The sequence below is a fragment of the Lampris incognitus genome, chromosome 9 (genome assembly GCF_029633865.1).
Source record: "Lampris incognitus isolate fLamInc1 chromosome 9, fLamInc1.hap2, whole genome shotgun sequence".
Lineage (NCBI taxonomy): Eukaryota > Metazoa > Chordata > Actinopteri > Lampriformes > Lampridae > Lampris > Lampris incognitus.
This window is the reverse complement of record NC_079219.1, coordinates 11,700,205-11,713,985: the sequence shown is the minus strand read 5'-3', so window position 1 is coordinate 11,713,985 and position 13,781 is coordinate 11,700,205. Positions and strand designations below refer to the sequence as shown.

The 13,781-nt window shown below is 46.0% G+C and overlaps 1 protein-coding gene across 1 annotated transcript; it reads right to left on the bottom strand.

The window, feature by feature from the left end:
* Nucleotides 1-213: 213 nt before the first annotated feature.
* On the bottom strand, nucleotides 214-6,024 carry LOC130117905 (gonadotropin-releasing hormone II receptor-like). The gene is made up of 4 exons (XM_056286169.1): nucleotides 5,982-6,024; nucleotides 5,473-5,909; nucleotides 2,917-3,118; nucleotides 214-617 (listed from the first exon to the last, which is right to left on the bottom strand). The coding sequence occupies exons 1-4, from the start codon at nucleotides 6,022-6,024 to the stop codon at nucleotides 214-216; spliced, it is 1,086 nt and encodes a 361-aa protein (XP_056142144.1).
* Between the last annotated feature and the right edge of the window lie 7,757 nt (nucleotides 6,025-13,781).

Genomic DNA, 13,781 nt, shown 5'->3' with positions numbered 1-13,781 from the left:
ATCTGGTTGTGCTGAGAAGCTTATAATCTTTAGCTCCATCTATTGCTCCACCAATCTGATCACGTGTCGCTGGTCCATCAGACTGGGATGATGCAGCCAGTTAATGGTGCTAAGTACTGGTTTGAGGTTGGTATGTCAAGTTCTAGTCTAAAAGCCCCTTTAGCAAGAGGTCCAGTTCTGGTCTGAATATCTAGTTGGCTGGTAAAGGGGCTCCTAACTTCCAGCCTGGTTGATGCTGGCTGCATCTGACTCCTGCTCTCCACTGTGTGGGCACTGTTGGGCGGACAGGTGATCCAGAGATCTGGGTGATGCTCCAGACTCTCTGGTACCACAACACCAGCACCGGGCCAGGTCAGCCCGGAAAGATGGTGTGTAGAATCCGTAGATGACCGGGTCACAACACGTGTTGAGGTTTCCAAAGACAAACAAAGCGTGGTGCACGTATTCAGGTGTCACACGTAGCATCTCTGGCTGGAACCAGTACCAGATCCCAAGCAGGTAGTATGGCGTCCAGCAGACCACGAAGGATACCACGATGATGATGGTCATCTTCAGAGTCTTCATTCGAGCCTTGGGGATCATGTCAGTGCCGCTACGTCTCAGACATGATTCACCTGCTGAGAAAACAAAGCTGGGTCAAAACATCTTTATATTCACTGTACAGATGATGTTAGTGGATCTAATTTGACCGCCTGAAATTAAATACTTCCACTATTTTTACAGCAGCGTGGACATATGAGCTCGTCATATTCACACACATATAGCAAGCTGGCAATACAACGCAATCTGTGCTGCGCTCACCGTGAGGTTGAGTTCAGGCCGAAAGACTGAGGCTTGAGTCGTCATCTAGGAAGTGATGGGAAGGAGAGCGATTAGCGTAGCGTGGTTAACGTAGTCACTCATCCTGCTAAAGAGCCACACTAGGTTTAACATCTATGAATGACCCACACCAGTTAATTGGTAATTGCCACCTATTCATCATGTCAGTTCATCAAATTTCTGGCCTGCTAGCGAATCTGCCCTGCTCTGGTCAGCCGCAAATGCTGTTATTATGAAATGGGGAAAGTGTAGGAGCAATTACTGTTTAGCTTTGACGTGGTACTGTAGGCAACACAGTCTCACAGAATGGGACTAAAGAGAACTGAGGCCTGTAGTGTGTTAAAATAACCTGCCCTCGGTTGCAGCATTCAGGACTATTCAAAATTGGCTCTAGAAGCAACATCAGCAGAATAACTTTTTGTCGAGAGCTTCATGAAATGGGTTTCCATGGCTGCGCAGCTGCACACAAAACTAAAATCACCATGCCCAATGACAAGCATTGACCGGGGTGGTCTAAAGCACACCGCTGTTGGACTCTGGAGCAGTTGAAACACATCCCCTGGAGTGATGAATCACACATCACCATCTGGCAGTCCAGCAGAAGAGTCTGGATTTGGTAGATGCAAGGACAACACTAACTGGCTAAATGCACTGTCAGATGTAACGTTCAGTGGAGGAGGAATTCATAAGGCGGGGCCTTGAAATTCCAGTGAAGTGAAATCTTAACATTACAGCGTACAGTGGCAATTATGTGATTCCAGCTTGGGGGATTCCAGTTTGGGGGAAGGCCCTCATCTGTTTCAGCTTGAAAATACTTATGTTTCCGTCTTAAAAATTGCACAAGTTTAATTGAATCTCAAAGGTGGCAAAGGACAATTTGAATCAATGTGTGTCTCCATCATCTAGTGTTGTGTGAATATTGTGAAGAAGGCACACCAAGATTACACAATCAAAATAAAATGGAGAGATGGCTTGTAGAAAGACTTGCCGTTGTAAGAGTGGTCATAACAACCCTATCTGTTGTACATCGCTCTATTACAGGCAGCCCAGAGATGGTGACGAGGCCATGCAATGGCTTATTTAATGAGGGCTGAAATGACCATTGCACCACAACTAAGTCCACCATATGTCTGGGAACGGCGATGCACTGAACCGTTCTGAGAGGCGTTTCACTCACCAGCTTTGAGCACCATGTCCCACTTTATGTCATCATATATTCCACAAATCTTTTCCCATCACCCTTTACAACGTTTTTTTACCAATATGCTGACTTTTCCCAACTCAGCCAAGCATAATTTTTTTTTGTGTGTGTGTGCCATATTTGGTCTTGTTTTATTTCTGCCATTCCCATTCAGGTGTTCTTATGAGCAAATTCAAAATGCACATAAAAACAAGTGGATGGAAACCCACTCTATTCCTCTGTGCATGAAGTAAGACGCATAAAGAAATGGTGCAGCAATTTTCCAACATCTAGTGGAAAGCCTGCCCAGAGGAGTGGAGGCTCTTATGGCAGCAACATGAGCACCAACTCCATATTAATGCCCATGCTTTAGAAATGAGATGTTGGACAAGGAGGTGTCAGAACTGAAACACAAGGAGGTGTCAGAACTGAAACACAAGGAGGTGTCAGAACTGAAACACAAGGAGGTGTCAGAACTGAAACACAAGGAGGTGTCAGAACTGAAACACAAGAAAATGTCAGAACTGAAGAAGCCATCTGGATGAATGGCAAATCATCCTCAAACTGAAAACTAATGTCCAGTTAATAGATTTAAACCTCCCCTGGATATTTCACTACCTGGATGACTTGATTTGAATCTACAGAGACATGGAGGTGTCCACATGCTTTTGGCAGTGAAAAGTTAACCGAAAAAAAAAGAAAGATTATTTTATGCTCATTAACTGGGGTTAGATTAAGGCTAGAAAAAGATCGTCCAATACTTTCACAGATTGCTAAAAGATAATCTGGGTTAAATTTAGGCACAAGTAGAGGTCGCTGGACACTGACAGCATGTTGTAAATCTAATTAGGTTAGGTAAGGGTTAAATTGGGGTTAGATTTAGGGTCAGGTTGGGGTAGGGTTTAGGGTTGAGGTACCTTTGTTTTTGAGGTGCTGGCGGTTGATCTTGATGAGGATTTGGGTGTAACAGCAGCTCATGACCAGCAGGGGGATGACGTAGAGCGTAACAAAGTTGAACATGTTGTAGACGGTCTCCTGCCAGCGCTCTCTGAAACTGCCATGTGTGGCACACTGTGTGAAGTCCACCCCGTCCGCCTTAATGGTCCGGAAAATAAACAGCTGGACAGGAAAAAGTAAAATAGCAGTGAAGGAACATTTACAACTCTTCTTTATTTACTTTTCAATCATTCTCTCTGTCACTTCTTTATCATTCATGATCCTTCTTGGGTTACAGGGACATTTTTTCCATTTATTCCCACCTACTGTGTGGCTGACCTTCGACCTCCTTACTAATAAAAGTGATGTGAATTGAATGTTATTCTACTGTAAGTCTCTATGTTAAATGACCAGGCTGTGAATGAAAAAGGTTAAGTTGATTACAAAATTTTCATTAATTGATGAGAAGAAGTAGAACGTTTTCCTCGGTCTAACTAACTTAGCATGGTTAGCATTCCTGATTGAATCCAAAAGACACAGCTAGCTAAAGCTAGCCCCAGGGGGTGTGAAAACACTTAATCTTTCAATCCAAACAAAAGGCAAATTCTTTGAGGGATTTGGAAACCCTGTTTTATCAAATGCTAAACGATGGCACTGGTCCAAGTTGTGTGTTGTTGTAAATGTGTAAATGGCATTCAGCTCTCTTCCCAGTCTGAATGCTCTCTCTCTCTCTCTCTCTCTCTCTCTCTCTCTCTCTCTCTCTCTCTCTCTCTCTCTCTCTCTCTCTCTCTCTCTCTCTCTCTCTCTCTCTCTGTCGCTCTCTCTCTCTCCATCCAGAGGCAAGAAAGATTTACCACTCTTTTACAAAAGGACCTAACAACTCACTTTGTGTTTCTCCCTTAACTCCTAACCTCGTTACTGTTTGCTATTAGTCGCAAGGTGTTATCTTTCACCTGTTCTTTAAGTTGTACCAGGAAGCTGTTATAGCGCATCAGGTTGTGCAGCTGTCTCGTATCGATCACAGATCATGTTAGCTTTTGATTGCATTTTTTTAATATCACAAATTTTTGCTGCGTGAAAGACCAATTTGTGATATCAGAATTGGAATAATTACAAGTTGAAATAACAATTGTTGACATCAGATATTCAATTTTAACAACTTAAAATATGATTTATTGAGATCATATTTGTGATATAAAAAATTATATCAGATGATTAAACAGCTTGGCATATGAATAAGCCTAACTGGCTCCAGACAGTTTGCTATTGCGGCTGCACCTCCATGTGGTTTTATTGTGTTATTAATACACTACCACCACTGTCTCTGCACTGTGAAAAAAATAATAATCTGCTGGTTTGATTTAAAAAAGTAAGGCAATTTATTACAGGCCCTTTTCTGAGTAATCTCAACTAGAGTGCAAAACTCAAATGATCAAGGATCACTTCTCCATAACATGGGGGCTAAAGAGCCACAGTAAAGACAGAGAAATCGGATGAGTGTGTGTGTGTGTGTGTGTGTGTGTGTGTGTGTGTGTGTGTGTGTGTGTGTGTGTGTGTGTGACGCATACACACACATTCATGTTTTATTTTATGACACATTTATCAAATTCCTCTTGTCTTTACTGCGGTTGTAAGGTAGCCCTCATGTTATGGAGAAGTGATCATTGATCATGTGAGTTTTGCACACTCTCGTTGAGATTACTCAGAAAGGGGCTTGTAATAGGTTGCCTTACTTTTTTAAATGAAACCAGCAGATGATCTTTTACTGTGTGAGAACCCCAGCTGTGGTGGGACTTTGCCGCAAAGGTGACTGTTTGGGTGGAGGGGCCAACTCTGTCAGCATCAAGCAGGCTAAACACTGTGTGGGTGGGAAAAAAACCCCACTTCTAAATGAAATATGAGAATCTTTTTCAAAGATACCCAAATAGAAATTATCCCTTGGACGTAAAACTGCAGAAGTCGGGTGGCTATTTATGAACTTTATCAAAGACACCATGTGTTCATTTCGTTTTCAAATCATGTTAGAAGGATAGTTTGGAGATTTTGGAGCCTGTTCATATTTTCTGTCCAGTACACAGATTCTGCTCGCCAGCTACATTACAATTTAAGTCAGCAGGGACAGTTGGAAAATTCTCATTTAGTTAATAAAAACCTCCACAGTTCAACCAAAGCCAACGTGATATTGGGGCAGTCTATCATGGTAAATTCTAGTGGTTATTTCGAAGTGTTGGTTGCTTTATTGATAAACCCCTCTGTGTTTGGTGGACCTATGTTGTCTGCTGTGTGTGGCGGGGTGATATGTAGGCGCTGGTCGGCTGTGTTATGGAAAATGAAAACACCCTGCATTTGTTGTCTTTGGAGGAAACGTGTAGTTCTTATTGGAACTGAATGACAATTATCCATCTGTCCCTGTGTATCCAGTATGACGTACAGGATGGATGAACACGGAAGTGAAATCCAGATTGATGCACAACGTTAGTGGTGAGCGAGTATAAAATTGGAACAGGCTTGAAGAATTTCATCTGTCCTTCACTGACCTGTGGAGCTGCCAGCAGCAGGCTAAGGCTCCAGGCAACTGCCAGCATCCTGCGGTTTCGGTGGTGAGCACTGAGGGCATCCAGTGGGTGGAGGATGGCGTGCTGTCTGTCCAGACTGATCACCACCAGGATGAAGGCGGAGGCCTGCATGGAGAAAAGCTTGAGGAAACACAGCAGCTTACACAGAGCGTCTCCGCCATGCCACTGCACCGTCACATTCCACACGGCGTCCAACGGCATCACAACAAAGGTCATCATCAGGTCCGCCGATGCCAGGCTCACCATCAGAGGCCTCAGGTGGGACGCCAGACGCCGGCCCCGCCCCTGGCAAACACTGACCAACAGGGCGAGATTGCTGCAGGCAGCAAATAGGAAGAGGACGAATGTGGCTCCCACACGGAACTGGGCGGCGCGAGTAAAGGTGGGGGCCACCCAGTCTGTCAATGGGGGGAAATGAGAGGTGTTGGGGGTGGGGGTGGCTGGGGAATGAGTTGGTGTGACTTGGGAGCCAGTGGGTGGAGCTGAAGAAGGAAGGGACCAGTTTCCTGACATCCTGTGAAGAGAGACAACAGCCGGTCAGAATGTCTACCCTTTGATAGACAACTGCACGGATCAATGTCAGAAGCTCTTCCTGAACCTGCTGAGCTTCACGGGAAGGAGAACTGGACCCTGACGGTGCTCCTGATTGAACCATGCTGGTTTATCTGATACGTTTTGGTAAAGTTGTCTGGAAATTTGCACAGTGAGGTCTAGTTTAATCACAAGTCCTCATATTGTACTACTCTGACACCAAGTTCAGAGGCAGTCAGTCTGATTAAGGTGAAGAATCAAATTAAGGTGATAGTGTAATTAAGGCGTCTACATGTGTTTAATTAATGCAATTATCTTAATGATTCAAGTTTACAGGACTTGTTGGATAATTTAACCATGCAACTTGAAGACATGTTTTGTGGGGAACATTGTGTTCGAGACTTTTCGAAAAACGTCTCAATTTCTGTGTTTTAGCCTGTCCAAAATTGTAGGATAGTAAGTTCCTTAAATTTATTGAGCATGAATGTTGTTTGAGTTTGGCTCCAGAAATGTGGCTGTTTACTGACGCTCAAAAAGAGGAGAAAACACACACCTGTATTTTTTGAGGTGCTAGATAATGGGATCAGTATTGAAAGAGTTTAGTTTATCCTGACGAAGGCAGCTAAGTTTGCCCAAATGTTGATTGATAAATATATGTACTGCAGTTATGAGCATGCAGTTTCATTTTCCTAAAGGGTAACTAGTGAGTTTGCTGACATCTACAGCTTAAAAGACCACCCAAAGGTTAAAAACATGCCAGGCTGGTCTTGGTACTCTGTGATGTAAGCATAGCAGGATAAACTCAGCTGTGGCTAATACAAGTGATAATGGGTTTAGTTAATCTTTAATCTTTGTTTACTGCCTCTTGTCATGTTGTCCTTTGTGTATTGTTTCCGGGTCAGATGCTAGGAACTTCTTGGTAAATGTGCACAACCAATTCTCAGAAAGAACTGCGATTACGGTGTTAACAAAGCTCAGCGAATCAAATGATTGATGAAAAACCTAGCTCTGTTAACCACATTATGCTTAGACCTTAATTTGATTAAGGTAGTTCAATTAAGGTTTTTACGGCAGTTGCGATAATGAAATCATTAATCCAATCAAAATTGAACTTCTAACTTCCATGTAAACACACTTATAGACATACCAGTATTATGGCCATAGACCGGTTCTACCACCAAACCTGCCAGACCTGAATCAGGTCTGGGTCCCTGGAGTTTGGGGTTTGATAAATGTGGACCAGAGAAGAGCTTTCCTCGTGTGTCTAAGGGTGTTTCATTACAGTACTGGTAAGACAGGGTCACTGTCGAGCTCATTATTGATACTAGTGGATAGATATTTAACCTGTGGCCTTTTAAAGACAGCTGAGATAACCGATTGGCGCGACAGCAGTCTAAGAGGCAGGTGGAGCTGGAAGCCGTGGTCCTCTGATAACGTCAGCTAAATTTAGCCTCTGTTGTTGCCACATGAATGGGGAAAGGAGAACCAGTGACTCCCATTCATTTGGCATCAGAGGAGGTTAAATGTAGTAGCCATTTACAAAACCAGACGTCCCAGTGTCAACTGGTTCCTGAACAGCCAGGTCATTATTACTGCTTTTATTGCCATGACTATCAAACACTGAGTGTATAGCTCTGCCAGAAGAGAAGAAGAAGAAGACTATGCAATGCTCTAGACATCCGTTGGCTGACATAACGATATATCTGCTGGGTGCTGGCTCTCTTGTAAGCATGTGCTAAATGAAAAAAATGTCAAAGACAATAGCCGGTTTGAAAAAGCCGTCTGATGCTGGATTAGAAGGCTAATTTAGGAGTCTTTGGCGCGTGGGTCATGAATAAAGATCTGTGGTAATGAGCCCCATGATGATTTTCGACGGCGTTTCTGTTCTCCGTCTTTAATATTCAGCGTGGAGGATCATTTCATCTCAGGCTGAATGGAGAAGCGGGTCCACCGACACAACATGGGAGGACGCTGAATGTCTCAATATGAATAGCCTAGAGGAAGGTCTGTCCTTTTTTTAATTTTTCATATACTATATTAATCCCCGTAGGGAAAGTCTGCTCTGCGTTTAACCCATGCTAGCTGTGTAGCGAGGTGCAGTGGACAGCCTCCGTGCAGCGCCCGGGGACCGACTCCAGTTCGTCTTGCCATTGCCTTGGTGAGGGGCACAGACAGGAGTATTAACCCCTAACATGCATGTCTTTTCGATGGTGGGGGAAACCGGAGCACCCGGAGAAAACTCACTGCAAACACCACACAGAGGATGACCCCCCCCCCCCCAGGTTGGACTACCCTGGAATTCGAACCCAGGACCTTCTTGCTGTGAGGCGACAGCGGCAACCACCGGGCCACCGTGCCTTCCCCCATGTCTGACTGTCTGTCTCCCTGTCTGTCTGTTGCACCATGATACAGTCTTGTCATGTGTCATGTTTGGTTTATGTGTGAGCTGGTTATGTTTGGACATTTGAGTTGTTCAGCATTATAGATATTTGAATCCTGATGCACAGATCTACCTAAAGGCCTACCCGGACTACAAATTCAAACAAATCTTCTCTAAATGGACACTTGCATATATATATTTACCACTGACGCAAGCACAAAAACCAAAAAACCAAAATCCTGACAACTTCTTCACTCTTTGGCTTTCCTGTAAATTGTAAAACCCTGATTACAAGCCTGCGGTCATCAGCCTGAAGTATGGAGTGTGGAACCCCAGGTACACACACTGTGAGGCTTCATTTCTACTTCTACTATGTGTGTGTGTGTGTGTGTGTGTGTGTGTGTGTGTGTGTGTGTGTGTGTGTGTGTGTGTGTGTGTGTGTGTGTGTGTGTGTGTCTGAGTTGTGGGGCATTCTTGACATCGTCACTGGCAATTGAAATACTGGTTCCTGCGGAGGAAGAGTTTGGAGTTCAGTGATGGCGTGATTGTTGTGAGGATGAAGAGGAAGATGAAGATGAAGCTGGCCTCATGTCCAGGTATCAGCTGTTTCTGTGGCTCTGAGAGAAGAGAGAACTTCTATTTTCTCCTCTCTGAGGTTGCAAAGACCAGGTCGAGAGACACCTGCCGCACTTCATTGTTTCTCTCTCTCTCTCTCTCTCTCTCTCTCTCTCTCTCTCTCTCTCTCTCTCTCTCTCTCTCTCTCTCTCTCTCTCTCTCTCTATGATTAATTTAAACAAGATTCAGCATCTCAGCTCTGCACCACCTCGGTTCATGTATATTTATGAGGATCCCACACCTTTAACCACAAGCAAAGTTGACATTTGTGTGCTATGGCATATTCTAGAGGGGGGGGGAAACCCCCACAATCACCCATTTTTTCTTTTCTTTCTCTATTTCCCTCCCTCGTGCAAACGCCTGGAGAGCCTCATATCCGGTGCGGGCGTTGTGGTCGTTTCCCCGTGTATCCGAAGGTGTGTGGATTTGCGGGTAAACGGTTTGCTGGTCCACACTCCGTCCAGGGCAACAAGTATGTGGGGGCAGCAAGTATGTGGACATTTGGTGTTGTGTGGTTGCGATGACTCGATTGTGTTTGGGTTCGCGGTAAGAAGCCACGTAGCTCCCATGTGTAGGCCTGCGCCAGCACATGTGTACTGACGCGGCTCAGGCGCGCTCCCTTTACAGTCAACTCGCTGGATCAGCGCCCCCCATCCCCTCCCCCCCCGAGTTTCCACATAGCTGTGGAATAATGCTGCCTCCATACCCCAAATGTGACCTATACACGTGATCAGCTGTCAAGTCAAGTTTATTTCTATACACCGTATTTAAAAAACAAGAGTACTGAGCAAGTGCACTTCAGAGACGTGAAGTGAGCAAAGCCGAAACGCCACAATCACACAACATGTGAAAGGACGTACGCGGAGGTAGGCAGCTGGAGGCAACAAAGTGTTATGTATGCTCAGAAAGCCGAAGGGGGGAAACAAATGGATTTGAAGGCGGGATCAGAAACGTCAGTGGAGCCGGCAGACCCGATGAGAGAGGGGCAAAACTCTTCCACGAGCGGGTCTGCTTAAAGACGTGACGTCACGGGTCGGACGCACGGCTCGACTGGAAGGGTTTTAAAATTGAATGAAAGTTGGCTCGGAAGCGGACCCGAGCTTCCTGCTGTCTCATCCCGTCAAATCACCCATCAGTAGCTCGCTCGCGCGCGCGCACGCGCACACACATCTGAGCGCGGGTGGGTGGTCAGTGTGTGTGACATGCTCTAACCTCTGCAGGGTTTTAGCATGAATGCTGTCCAATAGCTGAAATCACCGGTGAATTGTTATTGTATTTTTTGAATAATTCGCTGTAACCACCGCGGAGCTGCCGGTCCTGGAAAACTGTGTAGAAAACTGCAAGGGCAGCAGTTTGAACCCCGGTCAACCTCTGCAGTTACCAGGGAGCCGTTATAACCCCCCATTTCTATTTATAGTAGAAGAAAAAGATACTTATGATAATGATAACAATGGTAATGACAAGTGACGAGATGAGCTGGTGATATGGAGTCGGAGGAGATGGCGGGTAGATGGTGAGGTGGAGGAGGAGGTGGAGGAGGAGGAGATGCTGACCTGTGTATCTTACCTTGTGGAGGTCTGCTGTGTGGAGAACGGTTCCTCTCGACACGCTCCAAAACTGATTCCGCTCTCGGTTCCGTTTCCACCGGCTCCGATCAAACCTCCCATCAAAGACTGCAGCAAAACCACCAGGAAGGGGGGGGGGGCGCTGAGATTGGATGGGTGGGTATCTGCGCGCGCGCGTACGTGTGCGCACGCCCGTGTGTGTGCGCGCGTGTGTGCGTGTTAGCGGCGAGATAGATGTGCGTTATGAAACGCGGAGGCGCTGCTGCTGCTGCAGGGAAGCCACATCTGGGAAATGACGTGTCTCACAAGGTGCCGGCCGGAGAAAGCGGCGCGGCGCAGAAGAAACGATGAAGAGAAGAAACGATGAAGGGAAAAGACGCGAAAGTGATGGTGGGTAGTTTTCCTCCACTAGCCATGGCTCCTAGAGGTGGTACCCACGCAGCCACTTGCTCTCTTATTTTACCAGCACGGGACATTTATGTCTGTAACGCGTGTCTCGCGTCTCCATGCAGAGGATCATCTGCCTCGGTTCACACCGTGATACTGGACCGACACATAAAAGTCCCCATTGTTTTCAGTGGGGGGCGGCACGGTGGCGCAGCGGTTAGCGCGGTCGCCTCACAGCAAGAAGGTCCTGGGTTCGGGCCCCGGGGTAGTCCAACCCTGGGGGTCGTCCCGGGTGGTCCTCTGTGTGGAGTTTGCACGTTCTCCCCGTGTCTGCGTGGGTTTCCTCCGGGGGCTCCGGTTTCCCCCCACAGTCCAAAGACGTGTAGGTCAGGTGAATCGGCCGTACTGAATTGTCCCTGGGTGTGAATAGGGGGGTGGTCTGTCTAGGGTGTCTCCCCACCTGCCGCCCAATGACTGCTGGGATAGGCTCCAGCGACCCTGAGAGCAGGATAAGCAGTTTGGATGATAGATGGATGGATGGATGGATGGATGGAGTACAGCTACTTCCTCCTCAGTGATCTACCGTCTAGGTAGCAGTATGCCCACCTCCACCACGACCACTACCCTCCATACAAGGGCTTAATTTCCAGGAGACTTTGTCTTCATTTGGGCAGAGTTGCCGCCTAAAAAGACATTATCTGGAAAAACAAGTTTCTCCCCAGATGATCTGGTTACGCCTGAAGAATGTGACTCGGAGGGAGATCATTATAATGACAGTGTGTGTGTGTGTGTGTGTCTTCAATACAAGCTCAAAGTGACAGAAACTTGAAACCAGTCGCTGCTTTCACTTCTGTTTTCTTTACAGTCTGACTGCATCTTTGGGGTCCCTCCCAGATAGCAAAATTGACACTTCATCTGGCCCGCATACCACGTGGAATGATGCACTTGGGCGGTCCGCTCCTGCTTGCCAGATCTGGGCCAGAACCAAGCCATAGCAATGCCGCTTGTGCCACATATTTGCCAAAAGTGGCCCATATTTGTTTTGTGATATTTGGGCCATATTCACCATTTACCACACAGGCCACTTCAGGGTCACATCCAGATTACATGTTGCCGAGAGCACCGCATCTTTGTCAAAAAAGGCCCACATTTGAATTGGCATATTTGGCCCATATTTGCTATTATACATGCGGGCCACTTCAGGCTCACATCCATTTTGTCTGGGCCAGAAGAAGGCCATCAGTGCCACATCATTGCCTGAAGTGGCCCACATCCGGATGCTGTCTGGGCTGGCGTCTTGGTTCACTAAATCTGCTGTGCACTCTCTCCTTACAATTTTATTATCCAGCACATTTTATTTTACGCATCAACTGTATATATTGTACGTTACCTCGCTCTGTGTAACCTACGATCTTACATTATAATTCTGTTATTTTTGTGCATTTGACACTTATAGCTATTGCATGTCTGTCCATTCTGGAAGACGGATCTCTCTTCTGTCTTGATGCATGCTCAACAATCCAGGTAAGAAAACCAGAGAAAGCTGAATCAGTTCATCTGGATGCAGTGATGAAACGTATCTGTCAATAAACATATGCAATGTTACAATGGATACAATCTTTATCTGTCAATAAACATTGTATCCAGATGAACTGATTAAACTTTCTTTGATTTACCCAATAATGTTTTTCTTGTGGCATTTTCCTGATTCAGGGTCCAAGGACAGAAGGTGTCCTATACCGCTATGTCGTATATTGTTGTATACTGTTGTATATTGTAGCGAATGTAAAGCCACTTGGCTTCTCCTGGATCACCACCTTGTCGTGGTGGAGAAGCTTGCGTGTACCAATGATCCCAAGAGCTATGTCATCTGGAGCTTGGCTCCTGGTAGGGTCACCAGAGGTGGATCGGTCAAGAGGGAGGTTCCAGATGAAGCGCGATCCAACAAAGACCTCAATGGCAGAACTGGTGGAAGATGTCTCCAGGTCACAACGGCAGTGAAAAGTGGATGAAGGCTGCAACAGAGGGTGGTTCCCAATCATCTTGGTTCTCCGTCACACACAGGCACCCCCCCCCCGTTATGCGGCTCCAGGATCGGCCTCTACACCCACCTGAGGACCCAGAGAGAGGACGGTCATACTCAACCCCAAGTGACCGCCAATGATGATGAAAGCCCCTATGTTGAGATTTTGGGCTATACGACTTGACTTGACAGTAACGAGTGTGTCCCGGCAACACAATTATCCAGCAGCATTTAACGGTGAAGGTTGAGTTTAATGGGACCCTGCTTTAGTTTTGATTAATGATGTGCCCTTTAGAAAATCAGATTAGCACAGAATGACTAATTCCTTAGAAAGCAGAAGCCATGGGCACTCAAAACACCTGTCGTCTGTGTCTGGACAGTAAAACCAACTCATCACCATGTGACATCGAGTCCTTCACTCCGTAAGATTGACTCCTGATCAATACATACTTCTTTTGGCCATGTTCCACTCAGCAAGTGAAGAATGCAAAAGTTGAAATGTCAGAGCTTCGCTGTTCAATCCAGCTGTGTTAGTAGTGTCTAAATACTGTGTGTGCTTGTGTATGTGCGAGTATGTGTGTGTGTGTGTGTGTGTGTGTGTGAACAGATAGAAATGACAGAATAATGAATACAGTTTACGGCGTGGATTTAAAGACCAGCTGACATTAAAGGTAACGGACGTTCTTCTTTATTGCCTCCTGGTCTGTTCCGAGGTCTTCCCAGAGTCTTTAAAACAGAACGGCTTTTATTCTGACTGGATTATTCCAGA